At 34.1% G+C, this 23,048-nt stretch overlaps 2 protein-coding genes across 4 annotated transcripts; one reads left to right on the top strand and one right to left on the bottom strand.

The window, feature by feature from the left end:
* The first annotated feature begins 4,612 nt into the window (after positions 1-4,612).
* LOC117315408 (tripartite motif-containing protein 59-like) lies at positions 4,613-13,003 on the top strand. Of its 3 annotated transcripts, none has more exons than XR_004529698.1 (3): positions 4,613-4,731; positions 6,731-8,513; positions 10,788-13,003. XR_004529698.1 is itself a non-coding variant. In XM_033869588.1 (3 exons), exon 3 carries the CDS (start codon positions 10,799-10,801, stop codon positions 12,203-12,205), a length of 1,407 nt encoding a protein of 468 aa, XP_033725479.1. In that variant the 5' UTR covers positions 4,615-4,731; positions 6,731-8,513; positions 10,788-10,798; the 3' UTR covers positions 12,206-13,003. The 3 variants fall into 3 exon arrangements, 2 of the variants coding, with proteins under 2 accessions (XP_033725479.1, XP_033725480.1); XM_033869588.1 differs by having other exon boundaries at positions 4,615-4,731; XM_033869589.1 differs by lacking the exons at positions 4,613-4,731; positions 6,731-8,513 and adding an exon at positions 8,524-9,898.
* Positions 13,004-14,319: 1,316 nt separating this feature from the next.
* Positions 14,320-22,137, bottom strand: LOC117315409. Its single transcript, XM_033869591.1, has 5 exons — positions 21,995-22,137; positions 20,095-20,154; positions 18,239-18,391; positions 15,572-15,900; positions 14,320-14,732 (listed from the first exon to the last, which is right to left on the bottom strand). Exons 1-5 carry the CDS (start codon positions 22,065-22,067, stop codon positions 14,370-14,372), a joined length of 978 nt encoding a protein of 325 aa, XP_033725482.1. The 5' UTR covers positions 22,068-22,137; the 3' UTR covers positions 14,320-14,369.
* Between the last annotated feature and the right edge of the window lie 911 nt (positions 22,138-23,048).

Raw genomic sequence — 23,048 nt, 5'->3', positions numbered from 1 at the left:
CCTGAATGCCACAGTTGATCAGCTACCTAAATGCTCTATTAACTTCCATCAGCTCCTGGACACGAGGAACTCCCGTCATCCATGCGAATTGGAACTCTGTGAGAACATCGATGCCCCATTTCTTTGTTTAAAATGTAAGAAATGGCTCTGTTTCAGGTGCAAAGAACAAAGTAATGAAACCTCTTCATGTCAGAATCATGAAGCATATCGTATATCGGACATTGACGCGAGGTTGTATAACATTGTAGTGCAAAGTAAACACAAATCCTGTGTAGACCATTCGGGTTATGATATACAATGGTTTTGTATACAATGTAACATGTTAGGGTGCAATTACTGTAAGAAGCGGCAGCCACTTGATCATACCCTTATTGACGTTGATGAGAAGGCAACGGAGCTCCGAGAGCAGTTAAAAGATGAATGCATCTTGTTACAGATTAAGGCAGATGAACACGAAAAAGCACTTAACTTTTTCCACGGTGTAAGCGAAAGGCTTTCCCCTTTAGGTATCTGTAACACCGGGGCTTGTGAAACATCAGCCAACGAACACAAAAAAGACGTTTCAGAAAGCAAAAGCCTCATTCAAATAATGAAATACTTGTCGGACTACGCTTCTGACGAGGTGGTAGTTACCATTTACCTCAATATGGAAGACCAAATCGCCAGTCAGATTCACAAACAACCTCTGAAAGATATGGAAGACATTCAACATTGGCTTGGGGACACAACTGGTGCAATGAAGTCAAGGGAAGATAACGAAATACTAAAAGGCCTACTGAATAAACGGAAAATACCGAAAAGTGACAACGACATATCGAAGAAAATCAAATGGACTTTCTATTTTAATTTAATGGGTATAGTTACATCTATAAGTATCGTGTTTGCTTTGATAGCATGTGTTTGTTTTCTTATCTACAATGGCAGTGATATATGGCATGGGATAAAACACAAACTTTATGTCTCCGCGATTGACTTCATTCATTCCAAACTAGAAGGTTTACTAAAAGAAGCATTTAAACCTGAACTTATTTCGGAATATCAACATATTTTTGAGATATTTGTCGTCCAATTTAAGGAATTGCAAAGTGACTCAATGGACGTATGGCTACAGTTTCTTAAATCAGCCAAAAATGTGTACTGTAGCAAAAATAAACTGATTAGCTACAGTAATTATGGTGGGGATTTTAAATTGCAATACAAACTTGACATCGATACGTTCTGTAACACAGCCTGATAGAGGTGGTACAAAACAGTAAGTGATTCTGATGTGCTGAATAGCAAGAGAGATATGTTTTTATTTGGACTGTAACCTAAATACATGTATTGTTGTTATTTCTTCAACTTCGTATATTTCTAACACGAGTGTTCATTAAAAGACATAAAAAATAATCTTGGGTTTTGTTATGTTTAATTGTCATCAATGATATTTATAAAGAGTAATATACGAGCATGCTGAGCAATAAATTATGCATACCTGGATTAGAACTAGTTCGAGTTGATGTTGGTGGAAAGTAATTTCCATAGAAATCAATTTCATTTTAAGTCATCGTTCCCAGTCAAATAAATTATCCTTCTTTGATTTTTATTTACTTTTTTTCGTTTTCGTGACAGATATCGACTACATTATATTAGAATGCGACATCTTCAAAATTTTACCTAGATTTGTATGTGTGTCATCCATTTGACCTCGATTTGTATGGCTGGTGTCATCGATTTGGCCTAGATTTGTATGGCGAGTGTGGTCGATTTGACCTAGATTTGTATGTCGGGTGTCATCGATTTGACCTAGATTTGTATTGCGGGTGACATCGAATCGACCTAGATTTTTATGGCAGGTGTCGCTGTGACCTAGATTTGTATGACGGGTGACATCGATTTGACCTAGATTTGCATGGCGAGTGTGGTCGATTTGACCTCGATTTGTATGTCGGGTGTCATCGATTTGACCTAGATTTGTATGGCGGGTGACATCGAATCGACTTAGATTTGTATGGCAGGTGTCACTGTGACCTAGATTTGTATGACGGGTGTCGCTGTGACCTAGATTTGTATGACGGGTGTCACTGTGACCTAGATTTGTATGGCGTTGTCGTTAATAAAACATAAGACGCTTACTCTATCGAAATACTTTTTCGGGGCTCGTCATACAAATCTTCATTTGTTCATATTCTGCCCTCACTTTATAGATTGTGGGTTTAGATTACGGTCTCCTTTACATGTTGATATTTTTTGATTGATTTTATTAATTTCAGACACATCGAATCAAATTTAGAGCAATTCTATGTTTTTACGACAAAAAGTTTTAAGGTTATATGCATACACAATAGCACTGTATTTATTTCTTTGTGCATTGATAATGTTCATGCATGTTCGTATTAATATTACCCTCAGGGACTCGACACAGTACTAGTCCTGCTTAGTAGTATTACTCATAGAGACTATATATAAGCGGACATATTCGTATAAGTATCACGACACATTTCCTACCATTAAGAACAGGGGCTAGACAAATTCCTATGATTCAGAATGTAATATTTCCCCCAGAGTGTGACCCACAGATCCCTTGAAATTGTCTATGAGATATCGGATCAGAATAGATCTCCGTTCTAAGATCACATTAAATATTGGAAGGTATACTTGATAACAGGGACGAAATAGAAATTAATTGTTAATGATCAATATTAGATTACGAATCTTATGACGCTACAAGGACTCCTATAAAAGTAACATTGTGACACAATTTCCAAAGTATCCTTATAATTTTGATTAGAATATTCATGTTTGATTTCAATTGGTCTATAACTATCTGATAACTTTTTTTACAATTTTAGGGAATGCATTATATTATCTATGTATTTTTTTAAAATAAAAGGTTCAGGTTTGAGTTTTTATTGCATCAACATATTCTATTTCATCAACTTTTAAGTTGCCAGAAACAATCATTTTAATAAATACAGTAATTAAAAAGGAAATAGAAACAAGTTAAAAACTGATATCAACATATTTCAATTATTGAAAATATGACATTTGATGATATGACGATGAAAAGAGGAGAGTGTGTGTGCTTAGAAAATCCGCCATTTTATATTTCGTTGCTATGTAGCCAAATCCAATATGGCGGATTGTCTTAGATACACCCAAAGCCTACTGCCCTAAATCAACGTTTTATCATCATGTTAAGTAGAAGATTTAACGTAGAAGGATGATGGGGAGACATCAGAATACAATTCTTTTCGAGTACTACTGCAAGTTTATACAAAAATACTAACAGGATATGTCACAATATGTAAACATATCCACACAAACAGCAGATCCTCATGTGTTCAGCTACTTGTATAATGAAATGTGAATTATGGGTTGAAAATTTGTTTTTCGGCATAGCCGTATAATTTTCTTTTGGCCCCGGATATGACGCGACAGGTGGCGTTACTGGTCAAGATGAAGTATGTGATTGGTCAATGTAGCGGTAGATGCAAAATGCAGATATGCAGTTAAAAACGAAACAAAGTTAAGATTGAATGTAAGTTGAATAAGTGGATGTATCTATTAAAATGACACATCAATAAAATTATATTCCTGATTCAAATGCAGTCTTATTATCACCAAAAATGATTCAAACTGATATAATGTTGTTATCCGTGTTGAAACTGCGCATTAATTAATTAGTTCGTTAGTTTATTCCACCAGGAGTTTTACATTATAACCACCAGCATTAAAACTATGCCGTTTAACTTTTTAAAAGATATTTCTTGTTTTTATTTAAGTAGATAAATAATAAACGCGGAGATTTCAAAGTATACAGATGATATGCTTTAGTTACATGGTTCTTATACTGGGCGCATGTACCAAAATAAAGACGTATCATCAAAAACAGTTAAAGTTAGGTGCCAAGACAGTCGCAACTACTGTCCAATAAACTGATGTTTTATATATCTTGAGTTTATGATTGTGGACGTGGCTTAGTCACCGAGAGGTTATCGCACAAATAAATAAATACGCAACAAGATCTGTCAATCAGCTATATACAGAAATAATTATTTGGGCGGCCTTCATTTTGTTAGCTGAAACACCAGGGAAAATTTCCAATAAATACTTTGTATTCTGGTGGTAACCGTTTACCAGCCTACCACTGGTAAACTGATCTAGCCTCTGAGAAAACATTGTCTTCGGAATAAAGTTAATTGAACCATACTAATTGGAATCAGTTAACGAAAAGATCACCATGGCGTTAATCCTGGCAGACCTACTATATTATTTGCCTAGTTAAAGCAATATTGAATACGAGTCCTAAAATGAAAATGCTAATCAATTGTTATCTATAATTATTTTCCTTTTCCAATGATATCTTTGAACTTCTGGTTATGTCTTACAACGTAACAACCTCCCTCCAATCTACTAGTTTAGTTGTTGTATTTCTCTATGTATCGTGCATTATATACCCGCTAAAACAAAATCAGAACTAGAAAATATACAGACAATATTATCACTAATCTTTTTTGTAAACTATTTACGGCAGACTAAACTAGTATGGTTCGTGTTGTAGAGTGAGATAGTTCACATTCAAAAAAGTAAAACGGATATCCGGTTTCATTGTGTAAATATAGTTCTTCGTCATCCACCTGCAACTATTCGACACATACCACTGTACCGCTTACAACTGTATTGTAAACGTAACGATGGGTGAACACGTCGACTTGTGGGAGATCGGCAAGAGACCTACTTGACTCACATGTAAGTAAATATATGAATACACAAAAGGTAAAACGAAAATGAATGGCAACGAACGGAAGAATTAAGTAATCAAGTCACATACCTCTATCAACTTTGTTAAAGAATTGACTAGATGGGAGTTAGTTTTAGGGCTGAAATGTTGGGATAGACAGGAAGAAATTATTGTTAGCTTTCGGTCGAGAAGTAAAATCACCTTAGTGGGAAGGTTGAAGCTCAGTGTTTTGGGAAAAGGTGTAGAGGTTGCTTGGCTTGTGTACTTGGGAAACAATAAAGTGACAGACAAAAGGAAGCATTGTTGGCTTTAAGAAATAGGAAAAATATATTAGAGCTTAAGGTTTGGAGAGAGAGTGTGGAAGAGTTTGCTTGGCCGGTGTTATTGTGAAATGATATATAGACCGGCAATAGGAGAGCCTAGTCAGCTTAAGAAATGGAAATTGAATCTTCACCGGGTTTACGTTCGGAAGAATGGCCTAATTCTGTAATACTATGACCGATAAGAGGAAGACAGCCTTAGCATTAGGGAAGGAAGTAAATCTGAGTTTGAGGTTGACGACAGACTGGGAAAGAGGTCGTTTGGTTATTGTGCTATTATTGTGGCAGACAGTAGCAAAGCGAATGACGTCAATTCTGAAGAGTGAACAGCAATTAAAGCATTGTTATATTCAGGTCGAAGGTATGTCCGACATAAACTATATTCAGCTTATGAACTGTTAGACAAAAGAGAAGAACAAGTGAAGAGCAGTTTATTCACTGACACAGTAGGAAAACGTATTCGGTTGTTAAAATGAATTTATTTGAGTAAAAAAAAACATAAATAAAAAAAAAAAATAGATGATCAGCATTGGAAAAGCTAACAAATTATTGCTCGATGTGTTAATGTATACACATGTGTACCCGTTCTCATAACAGCTACACGATTGCCGTTTGTTACCTATCACGGTAGATAACACAAATGTGATTTTCTGCTGACAACACCTCATACAGGTGTTATATTCATATAATGCACTGTGTCATATATTGTATAACTTGTTGATAATGTTGGAAACCTTTATTTGTTATTACGTACAATCTGTATTTTTCCATGTAGCTACATTTCTTCCTTTTTAATACATGTTTTAAGGTAACTTTTCTTTCCACAACCCGAGACCATCAAGTCCTATGTACGAGACTTGACAATGTTCTTACGTCATTAATATGCACACGATTCTCTCTGCTATAAAGGACATCTTACGTGAGCATTTTTTGTTATGAAATTTTGACCATCATTATTCGACATAATATACCGAATACCTACGAAACAATTTTGGACCAAAGGTGGGTGTATAACTTCCGTAAAATATTGACATAACTAAAATGTGCCTCAAAGTTTGAACATGTTTTGTCTTTGTGCTACATTGTAGTATATATTCAATGTACAAGATTTATCTGCATATTTGGTGTCATATTTACGGTAGCCAATCAGGTCATATGACAGCATTCGGCATTGTTTTGATAGATTTTAGGATAAAACTAAATTAGCCCTGCCGTACACCAGAGAATTGGCTTACGATGACATGTATAGTAGTCGTAATTAATGACAGGGCTTTACAGGCAACCACCATATTGTGATATATTAAACAATGGAAGTTAGAATTACATTGCGTGAACATCACTTACTGTAGTCGATCCGAAATTTAATAGCAAATACTGTATATCACTTATATTTAGCGTAAATACTGTCTGCAAGGAGGGTCAATCGTGAATTCAAATCCCTTGAAATTATTTGCACGAAAGCATATATTGATAGTGACTTAGCTATTACTCAGCAATATAGATATTTTACATAGTCCATAATAGTTCGTCATTTGCGATTAAGATTTTTTTCTAGATTAGCGTAAGCAATATCGTGTATTTGCGAATATGTCTGAAGAGGCAAATTCGCAAAATCTAGGTGATTTACAGTATTTCTTTCATAGTGTAATAGACAATCGTCCTATATAATTGTCTTTATGTTTTACAGTACGTACTTAAGGAATCTCTGAACCGGAAATCTAAAATCATGAACACTTCTGAAACAGAAATGGATGAAATTCTAAAATGTGGGATTTGTCGTTCGGAATTCATAGACCCCAGGCAGCTTATGTGTGGTCACGTATTTTGTTTCAAATGCATTGAAACAGACTATAAAACACGTGATAGAAACAATGGAAAATGTCCAATATGTCGTACAGAATATTGGACAAGGCCAAATAGGGCCATAGATTCTTTACCGAGATGTCCCCTGCCGTTACGTCACATTCTGTCTTTACGAGAACGCCGAGGCCAGTGCTGCGAGTATATCGGTTGTCAGGGAAATCCTGCACAAGTAATCTGCATTAGGTGTCATTTATGGCTCTGCAGTGATTGCAAGTCCAAGACTTGCAAGAAAAATGGAGATGATATTCATGAGGCTTTTCAACAACATGAACTAGAGTCTAGTTTGTTTGATATTGTCATCAGAAGCAGACACAAATCGTGCAGAGAACATATAAATCAGGACGTGCAGTGGTACTGCCATCACTGTAAGTTGTTAGCATGTAAGTTGTGTAAAATAAACTTTCATGTGGGCCATGTTCCATTGGTGACTCTTGAAGCTAGATCACGTGAATGTCGCGATTATTTAGAGATGGTGATCACCTCATTAAAAAAGAAACAGAAAGAGCACACGGAGAACAAAAGAACACTAACAGAACTTAGTTCGTGTTGTAAGGAATTCGTCGATGTGACACATTGCCACACATCTTTAGACCATTGTAATGTCGGATTCGATGAATGTGAAAATCTCATACTTTTGATTTCGAAAGTATTGGAAAATGGATCCATGAAGGTCGTCGTGGAAATGTCTTCGAACTTGGAAGAACGGATTACCACAGAACTAGGAAAATGTCTACTACTTGAGAAAGTCCGAGAGGTTATTGGAACTAAACAAGTACAGACAGAACTGGAAGTAGGCGACGATGACAAAACACAGACAAACTCTAATGCCTGTGAAAATGATGATTCGTCGATCAACCTTTGTGGTGATACATGTGAATCCTCGCTCTGTGTGATTCAAGACAGTGCCCACTGGATGTGTTTGCACTGTAGGAAATGGTTGTGTATTTCCTGTAAGATTGCTTCGTGTGGACGGGGAGGTCACAGCGATATAAAACACACAGCAGAAAAAGCATCTGACATCGACCCGGCTCTGTACGACATTGTAATAAGGAGTCGAAGTTCCTCGTGTCCAACACATTCAAATAACGACGTAGATTCGTACTGTTGCCAATGTCACGTGATAGGCTGTGAATTGTGTTGCTATAGGCACGCCCATCACAACGTAGTCACCATCGCTAAAAGGTCAAGTGCATGTAGGCTCAACATAGAGGAAAAGAAGAAACAGCTGGGAAATATGATATCGGAATATTCAGTAACAAAAGACCGAGTGTCTAAAATCAAAAGTAACTGTCATTTTCATATATTGAACTCTGCATATTTTGAAAGTGTATACACCGATTGCGTTTTAAGATCTAATAAATGTGACAATCTCAACAAAGTCCTACACTTTCTCCTCAACTATGCTTCTGACAGGGTACTCGTTGAAACGTTTGATGGGATAGAAAATGAACTAGAGGCGGAATTACAAAAGATACCTTCTGACAATTTACTGGAAATACAAAAAATGTTCAATTTCGGTATTGAAACTCTGTCGGAGAAAGTACCTAAATGACGTTACCTAGGTGGTAAGTTTCTCTCAGCGAGGACAAAAGAAAATCAGTTCTAAGGTAGGTACAAAGTCTCTTGTTTATATTGTTTTAATTTCCATTTTTACATTTCTAACCATCAATTTATATCAAAAGGTGCCAATATCTATTTGTTTTCAAATTTACTGTATCTGATTATCAATTCATATTTATCCATTCATTTTATTAATTTACTGTATTTAGCTCTCAATTTAACTAAACGTTGCAATATCTTTTTATTTTGTCTATTTACTGTATCTATCTCTCAGTACCAATATGTATATAATTTTCAAATTACGGTATTAAGCTCTCATTTTAAATAAGATACTGTATCAATATCTCAATTCTTATCAAAAGGTGTCAAGTCTATTTACTTTTCTATTTACAGTATTTAGCTCTCATTTTGAATTAAAGTTGCCAATATCTATTTATTTTTCTATTTACTGTATCTAACTCTCAATTTAATATACTTCCTTATGTGTGACAGTATGCTAAGAAATGACTTGTCTATCAGTGTATATGATTTTTTACGAAACGTGCGTCATGATCAAACACCATAATACTATGCTATCGATAAGAAACCCAATAGACTAATTATATTGTTATACAATGTATGTGTTACCCATAGACTTATGGTAAAGTCCTACTAGTCTTTGACACTGGATTTGTACAAGACTTGTCTCCATATATAGCCTCTTAAAAGTTGCTCAGCTAAATTGTAATACTAGATTATCTACCTCTTTGGTGAATCTCTTGACTCTGTCTGTCTGTCATGCCCGAGAGACAAAATCATCCAGCTCAAAATTATATTAATTCTAGAGAAAGGCTACCAGTATAGACCATGTGTACAATGTTGATACTGGAAATCCTTATAGGGAATGCTAGTATATATACACTAGTCCCCTGCCTATAGCATATGAAAAAAATAGTTAATAAAATTAGGCTGGATAGTTTTTTCTCTAGGATATGTCTGATTCTACAGTTCCAAACAATCTAGATTTGTGGTATCTTTTTTGTGTATAATTAAAAGAACTACTAGTCGATAACCTCCTTTCCACTCTCATCGTTAACGGGTCAGACTGTGGGCAGTAAAGCGGAGTCCCGTATATGTAGGTGTAAACAAGTACCCTTGTTACAATAGCTTATACACATGTATTCAAAACATAGGTATTTGGTTAAACCAGGAGGCTATAAATAGATTAATCTTAAAATAGGGGTACCCTGTCATTGGTCATTTGTTTAACGTGGCACAAGGAAACTGGATGGTACAATATAAAACGTGTGTGTGCGTTGCATAGGTACAGTGGTGTGCTTCTGTATTTGAACACAATCTTTAGCTCGGACGATAAGTTCACAAAGACAATTGTCATTGTCATGTGTCATGTGAATTTTCGTGCAAATATTTATATTTGCTGGATGAGGAAATGGTGAGTCATGTTTATATTTTTAGTTTAGAACAATTAGTATTGAATGATGTTTGGGCTGCGTCTCATTGAATTATAGCTAGAAGATATTATATACATGTAATTTAATACATATATATATATATATACAATAAAATTGCTAAGTACGATTCTTACATAAAGAAAAAACTCAATAACACGGCTTTAGTACTTTCGTCTCATCTTGGCGATTCTCTAGACTATATATATATATAGATATGCACTATGTTATAGATATATTGACATTGAATCAAGTTCAATTCTTTATTGCATACTTAAAATCACAAATATTGTGAAGGCAACAACAAAAAATAGCCAAGACAATAATGTAATATAATAGTACAATTACATATTGTCTGACAAAGCGATATCATTAATAGTTTGTCATCTACAATGTTACATGTGTAATTTTCGGGAAATATTTTTTCAAGACAGTTTGTCATCAATAATACATTTAACGAAAAGGACCATTATCGAGAATCAGACAGTCGTCACTTGTCTAAGAGTAATGTTTTCATCTTAATTGCTGCTATTATGTATCTTCTATCAATTATGATTTAACTTTACAAAGATACAAGATTTATCATGAATAAATAAGATATTCATAAACATAAACTGGCTATACTGCGTCTAATTTCTAAATTTGTTTTTGATTGAAAGAAGCCAATATCTTGTTTTCTTTTGTATAATCATGTTTAAATACCTCTGTATCATGTACCTTATAATTTTATTATAATAGAAATCCAATTAGAACCTGGTAATTTACAAAGTTTTTCATGAAAGATTTTTTATTTATTTATTTAGTAACATATCTATGTGTTATTTTGAAATTAAATGATGTTTCATAACGTACTCAATACGTTATATGTTGCAGAAATATAAGAAATGTCGGACCTGATAGATCAAAGAGATGAAGAGAAACTTTTGGAGTGTGGTATTTGCCTCAGTCGTCTAAATGATCCTAGAAAACTTGACTGCAGACACGCTTTCTGCTTCATCTGCATCAAGAACCACTACAAAGCCTGTGGAAAGCGAATGGCGCCATGTCCAATATGTCGGAAGCTGTATCCATCCCTGGATGCCAAAGTTGAACAGCTACCTCAATGCTCTATCAACTTCCATCAGCTCTTGGATACGAGAAATTCCAAACATTCATGTGAATCAGAACTCTGTGGGACCATCGATGCCCCATTTCTTTGTTTAAAATGTAAGAAATGGCTCTGTTTCAGGTGCAAAGAACAAAGTAATGAAATATCTTCATGTCAGAATCATGAAGCATATCGTATATCGGACATTGACGCGAGGTTGTATAACATTGTAGTGCAAAGTAAACACAAATCCTGTGTAGACCATCCGGGATACGACATACAATGGTTTTGTAGACAATGTCACATGTTAGGGTGTAACTATTGTAAGACGCGGCAACCACTAGATCATACCCTTATTGACGTGGACAAGAGGGCAACGGAGCTCCGAGAGCAGTTTTCTGATGTATGCCTCCTATTGCAGACTAAGTCAGGGGAACACGAAATCGCTCTCAATTTTTTCCATGAAATTAGAGAAAAATTTTCTCCTTTAGGAGTCTGCAACACATCCTTCTGTGAAACGTCAGCCAATGAACACAAAAAGGACGTCATAGAATGCAAAAGCCTCATTCATATAATGAAATACCTCACGAACTACGCGTCTGACGAAGTGGTAGTATCCATATACCTCAACATGGAGGACCAAATTGCCAGTGAACTCGAAAAACATCCCCTGGAAGAGGTCGTTAACATTCCACATTGGCTTGCGGACTCTTCTAAAGCGATGATGTCGACCGAGGGACGTACAAGTATATTAAACAAACGGGAAATACCGAAAAATGACACAGACATATCGAAGAAAATCAACTTGGCATTCTATTTCAACTTAATGGCTATAGTTCTACTTGTTACTATCGTGTTGGTTTTCATAGCCTGTGTAGGTAGTGTTATCTATTATCGCAGTGACGTATGGCAAGGAATACAACACAGACTTTCTGTTTCGGCTATTGAGTTTATCCACACTAAACTAGAAGGAATGCTACAAGAAGCATTTAAGCCTGAACTAATTTCCCAATATAGAAACATTACAGAGGAATTTGTTGCAAGATACGACAAATTCCAAAATGACTCACTTGGCAAATGGCTAGACTTCGTGAAGATGACTAAAGATGAATACTGTCACAAAAGCAAAACAAAAACGTACAGTAATTATGGAGGGGATTTCAGATTTCAATACAAACTTGACATTTCTACCTTCTGTAAGTAACACAGGTTTTTACAGATATCTGTAAAGAGTCCGATATCCTTTGCGACTAATCACAAGGGTTTACTGTGTGCCTACGTGAATGAACTAACAAATACGTTTTACCTATATATTAACGGGTTAAACATCAACTGTTACTGTATCACGGTACCTTATTTCAGCGGCATCATTAAGATGGAAGAATGCATGTCTCCAAAAATATATCTAATGTGACCAGGCACCAGTTTCAGTAGTGATCTTTATCTTAAACAACATTAATTGATTGAAAATCATTACAGAATTTTAGAAAATTTTCCTCACTAAGATTGTTTACCTTAAGTTAAATAGCGAGAAATTTGGAAAATTTAAGATAATGAAATCACTGTAGGTATGTAACATTGATAAAACTGGTTAAAACTGATTTAAACAGAATATCATTTATTGCTGCTGGGACAAGTTTTCCCATAATTATGAGGGTTTTGTTTTTATCCCAACTACATGTATCAAAATCTGGTGGCTGGATCCTAGGACTACATTTTTCATTCTGAGTGATAAAAACATGTCTAGTGCCTATTGGTCATGCTGATACATGTGTATATATAAATATTGAATAAATGATTCGCGCGTGTTTTAAAAAACGCAAGATAAAAATGGTTTAAAATGTTATCTTGAAAGCTAAAAATTGTGATAACATTGATGTTTCACTTGTTGAGGTTTTAATGTAATGCCATTTGAAATGTATTGAGCTTATTATATTAAAATATATGGAAAAAATCAAAACGTTTTCGTATTGTTGTTATGATATCAGACATGATAAAACAATAGCATGTTCCTACCAACAGGTTTTTTATAAAGATTGTCAACCAAACATTTGCGTTATCATGTTTTGAAATTCTGAAGTAATTAGACACGAGTGCGCTTATAACGAAGAAAAACATAATCTACAGATAAACTGTCTATTTCATTGGGGTTACCGGATGGGGTTAATGTGTAATTACCAAAGTTCATTGAAGTAATACTGATGACTGAAAAGAAATGGCATGATGATTCTTACAGTATCCGAAAAACTACGAGGCTAATGGAATCACAACAAATGTAAAAGTAACAAAATGATACGTTTACATAAAAACTATAACACAACTTCCTATATACATTTCGTTACTTATATTGTAACATTCGTATTCTATTTCATTTGGTCTGTAACATTCCCATTACTTTTTCTTTATAAGAACATTCTTAGCTGATTTCAACACAATTTCAGAGATAGATTATATTCTTCTTTATTTAAACAGTAATGTTTGATTTATTTAATCTGTAATTTCTATGACTTTTGATAATAAATTACAGTTTTCTCTATTATTTTCAACATTGATATAAGATGTTTTATATATGCTCTATTAAAATAGAACATTTGCCTTTAATATCCTATAATCGGTAACTGATCAATCATTTTTAAAGCTTGTGGAGATAACTCAAATTTCCTCTATTAAAACATATATTCATTGTAGAAGCCATCAATAAATTCTTTCTCGGCTGTTACAACTTCCGGCTTCCCCAATTATACCTTTCATACATCATATTTCTTCTATTGTTAATCTGCTACATTTCAATAGCAAAAAAGTTAACACCATTGTGGGTAATACTAATACGCTGATAACGTATACTTCCTTAATGACAATCTAATACATAGAAGATCATTGTGTGTGTCCTTTATCAGTTTACCAATATTTCAGACATACATTCTGTTTATCTAATGTAATACATTACATAGAAAATCATTGTTTATGTTACTCCATCAATTTATCGATGATATATGTCATACATTATGTTTTATCGAATGTAATGTATTACATAGGAGGTCTTTGTGTGTTATTCCATCAGCTTATTAATAATATATGACATAATTTATGTTTAATCTAATTTGATATATTACATAGAAATTTACTAATATAACTGAAATACAATATGTTTATCTAATGTAATATATTACACAGGAGAAATTTGGGTGTGTCCCTCCATCAGATTATCAAAATAACTGAAATATAATATGTTGTCTCTAATGTAATATATTACATAGAAGACATCTGGGTGTGTTCCTCCATCAATTTACTAATATAATTAAAAGATAATATGTTGTCTCTAATGTAATATGTCACATAGAAGATCTTTGCGTGTGATCCTCATTCTGCTACATCTCCATAACTTCACTAATAATTTCCTTCATGCATTCTATTTCCTCTGGAGTAGTGTTATACTTCTCTAGCGTGCCATCCTCGTGTATTATTACCCCTGGTAGGTACCTATTCAGGTTTTCCTTCACCATCCGGGCCGGATTGAGATATCTATCCAGACATTTCATCACACATGGAAACACCACTAAAAGACATGGACAGCCAGTCCCAAAGGCCACGATACAGGCCTTTGGGTCCCGAAGGAAACAGAACATGATCCCTGAGAACATTAATACTGTGAGAAGAGTGGAGCCGGTGAAGATTAGTATGGTCTTCAGCTGAGCATTTCTGGCGTTATCACGGTCAGATTCTGTTATCACCTAAACAAAATTAGAATATTTTTTCATAATATCTAGTTTAGATATTCTGTATTTATCCTGAAAAATTGTTCCCTTTCTCAGTTTACCGTACGTATCCTTTATTAAGCCCCATCTTCTTGTGTAAAAGTTTTGTAATTACGTTTGGGTATGGCTTATTTGTGAGCCACTTTTAACTGCTTTAAGATAAATTATTCTGCAAAATGAATAAGCAGACTTATTTATTGACAGGGGCTTATTTGCGAATAAATACGGTATTAGAACATGGTGATTAATATAAATATATACATTATCAATTTTAAAATAATTGTGGAACACGTTTTATTGACTTACCGTTATTAATAATACATATATATATTCATTATCTATTTTACAATAATTGTGAAACACGTTTTACTGACTAACAGTTTTAAGTCGATAATTCCCTATATTTCACCTGTAAAACGTGATGAATGTCTTATCAACATTGAAAGTTGGTTTAAGATTAAGTGATGAGCAAGTATATATCCTAAAAAATATTCTATAAATATACATTTCCTAGTATTAAAACATTGTTTACCTTAGTGTTTGTAAAGAATTCTACACGGAGTTACGTGGGTGAGAGTGACAACTGAGCACAGCGTTCTACACACGAGCGGTTAAATTCATTCTGATTTGGCCTACAGTAATGTTATTGCTTTGCACTGATCGAAATATTTCCGAAAAACGGTCACGGACACTTCTGATTTTCGTAACTAAGGAATAGTCTAGGTTTTAACATATACACATTTAATATTACATCTGATAATATTTCTTAATGATGATATGGACAGTTAGGTGGTTGTAGTTAAGATATGGCCTACCTGAAACCCATCCCCGCCTGAACTAGAGGAAGAGTTGGCCGCAGGCGTTGTTTGTTTGTTAGCCCATCCCTCATTTGCTATGTTGCTCATATCCAAACCGACCTGCCTTTTGTGTCGACGGCGGCGATTGGCTATAAACGTCTTGATTATGTTCATCTTGGGGGATGTAGTCGGATCCGGGGCGGTGGTTGCTTGATAACTCCCGGTCATAACGGACATTAACCTTGACCTATTTCTATTTTGTATGACTTCACTTTTAGGATACGAAGGCTGTTTGTCTGGTGCTTCTTCGATAAAGTCATTAGTATCGTCGGTCTCATTTTCTGCTTCTGAAATAAACAACGATATGATATTGTGAGTTTTATTATGATTCTTTAAACATTGACAGTGTCAGTTAGATCAGAGCACGTGATAATTATAGGACCTCAGGAATAATATGCGTTCGGTTATCATATGAAAATGAAGTGCATTTCGTCGACCTTTTCACTAATTAGCATTTTTTTCAATTGTCTCATCAACTGATCAAAAAATTAACTTTTGATATTTGTTCATCATCGACATCTCCGTTTTCTACTCTGTTACTGAAAATAACCATAATATAATTCTTTCCCTTGTACTTGTACAGAGTGACAGGTATAACAATATTGTTGATTTTGCTTTATGATCTCATTTGGAATTATATTTAATTTCCTTATGAAATGCACTCAATATCAGACATTTTTGATACTTAAGCATTGAACTACTTTCAGTTGGAAGTTATGGGTTTATGAATGTCAACTGGACAAAGGCAAATTAAATGAAGCGCGCTAGCGCTTCATGTTGACTTTACCTTTGTCAAGTTGACATTCATTAGCCCATAACTTCCAACTGAAAGTAGTTCAATGCTTATATTTACATTTGACAACGATTTTTAAGACTATATCAAAGCATTTTGCTCCTACGATAAATGAATAAATTAGTATCGTCAAAGACGGAACAGCCTTTTCAACAGGCATCTTTTGTTATCGCCGACGTGACAATCATGACGTCACTATAATAATGACGTCATAATAGAGATTTGCAAGTTATGGACTCGTAACCTTCAAGTGAGCTTGGTAAGGTTATATAGTGAGGCTGCAGTGTAATTAAGCATTGAACTGCTTTCATTTGGAAGTTATGGGCTGATGAATGCCAACTGGACAAAGGCAAATTTGATAAAGCGCGCTAGCGCTTCATGTTGAATTTGCCTTTGTCCAGTTGGCATTCATCAGCCCATAACTTCCAAATGAAAGCAGTTCTATGCTTACACTTACATTTGACAACAAATTTGAAAGACTATATCCAGGAATTTTACTCTGATAATGAACAAAAAAATTAGTATCGTCAAAGACAGAACAGCCTTTTCAACAGCCATCTTTCGTTATCGCCGACGTTACAATTATGACGTCACTATAATAATGACGTCATAATAAAGATTTGAAGTCAGCTCGGCAGAGTTATATAGTGGGACTGCAGTGTAAATGTAAATATTTCTCAGTAAATTATCATTTGAGAAGGTGATTTACCCGGATTTGACCTAAAATTGTATGACAGGGTGTCGTTGATTTGACATAGATATGTATGGAAGGAGTGTAATCGATTTGACCAAGATTTGCATGATGGGCGTTGTCGATTTGACGAAGATTTTATGGAGGGAGTCGTCGATTATTTGACTTGATTTGTATGGCAGGGGTCGTCATCGATTTGACCTAGATTTGTATGTGGTGTCGTCGATTTGACCTAGATTGGTATTGAGGATGTCGTCGATTTGACCTAGATTTCTATGGCGGGTGTAGTTGATTTAACCAAGGTTTTTATGGCGGGTTTAGTTGACGAAGTAGATGACATTTACTCAATCAGGCCCCAATTTCACAATATTCCTTACGGAACATTTATATAGGAAATTTTTTTAACTTTAAACTTTAAAACTAGTCATGTATCATTCCACATTGTTTGTTTGGACATGTAGATTCTTAGAATTACTAATAATTTGTTGATGCTAACATGTTCTTCTGTAGTGGTGGAAAGATGTAGCAGAGACTGAATCATACAAATAATCAAACCAGAAGATAGCCATCTTGTTATGCTCACAACTGTCTTCATCACACGATAGAAGCATTTTGACCGGATTTGATTTTATATACGGAAAAACACAGGTGCTCGGTTTCGGGTTTTGAGTAACATATGACATCAGTCAACAACCACAACACTATAAATTAAGTATTCGTATACATTTTAAAACCTTATAAAAATCGCTCTTTTCTTATACATCGAAACCCGATTTTTTATAAGGTTTCAGAAGTTATAGGAATACTTAATTTATAGTGTTGTGGTTGTTTACTGATGTCATATGTTACTCAGAAACCCGAAACTGAGCCCCTGTGCGGAAAAATACTTATTAAAATGTTTTTACATTGAAATGCAAATGGCGGTTGTTAATAATCGTTTACTATAATTCGAATTTGAATAATGGGTTCGTCATGTGGGTTTTATTTTCATTTTCCCTTGCGGGGCGACATGGCGAAGATCAGGGAGACACTAGTTTCTGGTCACTTAGTTCAGGTTGGCAACCATATTGACTATTAATTGATATATACATTTTTTTACAATCACGAGACGTTTTATATTTCTTGTATAACTTATTCATACCGACAGCTTTGTTCTCGAGTGATAGGGATAGGTTACTGAAAACCTCGGGTGGTATGTGGAAGTCTTTGATCGGGTCTTCTCCTATCTTTATAACGTGTAGTCTGTCTCCTGCTAACACTTCAACTGTCGGTATGACCTCCTGCTCGTCTATCTCTGTAATAATGTAAATTATATAAATATGTATATGCATCATCTATTAATAACATTAATGTAAATTATATAAATATGTATATGCATCATCTATTAATAACATTAGTGTAAATTATATAAATATGTATATGCATTATCTATTAATAACATTAATGTAAATTATATAAATATGTATATGCATCATCTATTAATAACATTAATGTAAATTATATAAATATGTATATGCATCATCTATAGATAATATATCTCAACAGATGAAACAATTTTAGACATGAAAATAAAACTTCTTATCGACAAAATATCTTATCAGGTACAACCATTCAAAGGATATGAAAATAAAAGTTTGCACTGATAACATATTTCGTCGGATAAAACCATTCAAAAGACATAAAACTTCGCAAATCTTTCACTTAAATGATGCGTTTTTCATAATGATATATCGATCTAGTAATACCTGCATACTTATCAACATCATATTAGTCAAGTTAGAGTAGAAAGCATTGAAATCGTTTATGATTGATCCTCAGACTAGTTAAGTCAGGGTCGGAGTTTCTAAGATAAATATAGTTTATGATTTGTCACGGTTAAGCGACCGACTAGTTTAGTGGTGGTCGCAGGCATGAAGATAAATAAAGTTTATGATTAATCAAGGCTAAGCGTCCAACTAGTTTAGCCAGGGTCGGAGATAAGCATAGTTGATGATTTATCAGGGTTGAGAGTCAGACCAGTTAAATCAGGGTCGAAGGCATGAAGATAAATATAGTTTATGATTTATCAGGGTTGAGAGTCAGACCGGTTAAATCAGGGTCGGAGTTATCGAGATAAAATATAGTCGATAATTTCTCAAGACTTTGAATTTACATCCATGTGTAATTTGTGTTTTCATTCTCTGTGGATGGACAGTGGGTGTCACTTGGCAAACATTAAAAGTCATAGGGTCTATGATATCCATATGAAAAAAATGTGTCAGGTATTAAGGGAAACTAGTCTCAAGTTGAATAAAAGAAATACGTTACATTGTTTTGTTTTCACTGTCAAAAACTGAACTAAAGAGGTGGTTACGATTGTTTTACATCAACTCCTTATTGCCGTACCGATGATAATTAACTACAGATTTCCGACATACAGAAATCACAATTCTTGCGTTATGTTCAACAGAAAAGAAACTAACACACGTTTTTAGTATACATTACACATAAATATCGATTGAAACCAGCGATTTTTTTTTTTTTTTATTAATATTTTTTTTTTATTATTATTATTTGTTTTAGTTTTCTTTTGTGAGAAAACATATTGTATTGGTTTCCAAATTACCCCGACAAAAAGACAGTGTCCGTTTCATGCGATTCAAATAGACTATGAAATTATTTAAAACACTCAAAAAAGGCCTTAATGGCATTGTTCATTGATATTACTCCCATTATTAGACTTTTTGACTATTTGCAAGATTTGAAATATCAATGACCATCATAGTTTTTACGAACCACTCAAACAGTTTATGATGAGAGTAAAACTTAGTTTTTACGAACCACTCAAACTCGAAATTCGTCAATAAAGAAATGGCAATTTTATCGTTCTCGTCGATTTGTCATCACCGCCTGTTTTAGAAACAAACAATTCAATTTGATTTCAACAAGAAATCGAGTGAAGACGTCATCAAAAGAAGAGAATCTACACATACACAAAATACACACAGTAATACGTACCTTCCGAAACAAATGTCTCGTCGTGGGAGATTTCTATTGAGATGGATCTACCATCTACAACTAAACAGCGAAAAAAAATTATCTTTACATCTTTAAATAATAGACTTTACTAGAAAATGTTAAAATACATTGTAAATGTTTCACTTGATCATTTAAGTCATTTCCGCGCTATCACAAATACAGACAGAATTCGGCAATGTTTTCAAAGATTATTGTATTTTAGATGTAAATCTTCGCATTGGGTGACACAGTAGGTTAATATTAGTTTTCCAAATTTAATAATAACGTTCGATATAATTTGCTTTCTATTCTAACGCCGTTGAGTGATACAGTATCATTTAAAATAGGTATGTGATATCATCGACAAATGGAAGTAAAAAGTAAAACGGCGCTCCATAATATCATCGATAAATTGAAATAGCAAGAAAAAACGGCGCCCCATAATAGTATAGATAAATAGAAAAAGAAAAACGTCGTACAATAATACCATCCATACTATCATCGTCAAATGGAAATAAAAAGTAAAACGGTGCCCCATAATATCATCTATTTGTAAAAAAGTATTTATTGTGATCATGTTATATATATATACTAATTATCGATCAATATAGTATAGATATGGATGGAGGGCCTTAGTAATGTTGTGCCTAATTATTTATGCTTTTGAAGCAAATAAAATATGTTTAAATCAAATTATCATCGATAAATGGAAATAATAGGTAAAACGGCGCTCCAGAATATCATCGTCAAATGGAAATTAAAAAGTAAAACGGCGCTCCAGAATATCATATCGATTTGTAAAAATTGGTATTCAATGTGATCATATTATATTATTTTAATATCGATCAATATAATATAAATATAGAGGGAGGGCCTATTCCTTTATGCTTTTGAAGCATCTAAAATATCTTACAATCAAATTAGGATAAAGTGATCGTAAGTCGGACACTCTTTCTATTCATTACACCCGTGCCTCGGGATATGAAGGTCGCTGGTTACGAAAAAGGTACCGTCCGAGAGATTACACTTTCTTCTATCATTGATAAATGGAAAGAAAAAGAAAACAACGGCGCCCTATGAAAGCATCGACAAATGGAAATAAAAAGTAAAACGGCGCTCCATAATATCATCGATAATTTGTCTGAAAAAAAAACAAAAAAAAAATGGACTTGCGTTTCCCAGTCCGAATACCTAGACACTGTCGAATTTCTAATATCTTTTTTTACACAAAATTAAACGTACTTTTATGACGCCATTTGGCTTTATTAGTGGTTACCTTGTCTGCATATATTTTTATCATGACTCTATATCTTTTATCTTGTCTCTATATTTCTTCAAAAGGCCTACATTTGTGACGATTAATATTTTCATAGATTTTTAGCAATATGTTTCATGAAAAGATAGACTTTTAGGTCTTAATCTTAATAGATCTAGATAGATCTACTATTTTGACTAAAAAAAGTTTGATTTATCAAATTGAAACATTATATTCTTATAATTCCTTGTTAATATAAGATTATGCCTGAATACACTTTAGCAGTAACTTAAGGGATGTAACGTTAATATAACCTTTAATTTAAGCTGCCTTGCATAGCAAGATCGCAAAAATATTTTTTTGTAATTTATTAATATCTTAGTCTAGATCTAGACTACCCTTGATGCATTTTTATGAAATTTAGATTATAATCCATATATTGATAAATCAAAAGATGTCTCAATTTCGTCATGATCGATTATGTTATCCATGTGATCTGTAGGATAATTTTAGATAAGCTTTCCCTGCTATGTTCTGTTATTCTTCAAAATGTAGGGCTTGTGCAAGTCGAGTTAAGCATTCGACTGTTCTAGCAGACGACGTACACAAGAGTTGTATCCCTTATGGCTTCTTTTGCATAATTACCTGTGATGAAAAATAAAGCGAAGTAGATAACGGTAATCCATTTCAATTCACAAAGATACATGTCATGTATCATATGAACATACTTTTTGCATGATTTTCTGCAGCGAAAAGAGGCTATTTTGTCAGTGTTGATAGGTGGCGCTGCATCCATTCGGAACTCTCCACTTATTGACTTCCGAAAAGAAAAATGGCAAAACACATGTTGAGGAAGCTGTCTACCGGTATGTTGAAAAAATTGTTTGTTTGCTTAAATGTCACGATGCTTTTAACACTGGGAACATTTTATTGGATTATTTTTTGTGTCTTGTGAGTGCATTATTGATTGGTATGATCAAACTAATACAGTTAAACATGCATTCATGTGTCGCACCAGATCGGTTGCATAAGCCTTAGGTTTGACCTGTGTAGTAAACAACTTTTGTTTACAAGTATTCAATCAATGTTTTAATGCTATTGTTTAGCATTCTGTATCTGTTTGTAAACCAAGTTGATTTCAAATAAGTTTTGTTAGTGTTCTTTTATTGCTTTTTGAGGTTATGGTGGCAAATATGTCCAGTTTACACTTGTCGCCGCGTCACAGGCGCGTGTCATTATCCAGTTCGTTGACAGCTCGCGATCGATACACCTGTGGCTGTGAAGTTTACTGAGAATTACTCATGTAAAAAGTCTGCTTTGATGTTGTTAACCGGACGTAAAGTCACCAGTTACTAGCTCAGGAGATTTAACGATAACATATGTATTAAAATATGCCCTAATAGGCCTAGCGTCATGTTGTTCAACGATCCATCAAGGTTAAATTAAAATACATTAAAACATTTTATCACTTAAAGATAAATTTGTACACTGTAGTTTTGTAGTGCCATTCATAAAATCTTAGTCTGGTAAGCCTTTACTTAGAAAGTCCCATGAAAATTATGTAAACATTATTTTTAATTGGATATTTTAAAAATATTAGCTACTGGACAAGATTGATAGTATAGAATTCACCAGTAATTAATGTTCAATGTGTAGGATTTAAATGAAGTCATTCTATATATTAGAAAATAATGACTTG

Source organism: Pecten maximus, chromosome 17, assembly GCF_902652985.1.
Source record: "Pecten maximus chromosome 17, xPecMax1.1, whole genome shotgun sequence".
Taxonomy (NCBI): Eukaryota; Metazoa; Mollusca; class Bivalvia; order Pectinida; family Pectinidae; genus Pecten; species Pecten maximus.
The sequence above is the reverse complement of the archived record's forward strand: the minus strand, read 5'-3'. Positions and strand labels throughout refer to the sequence as shown.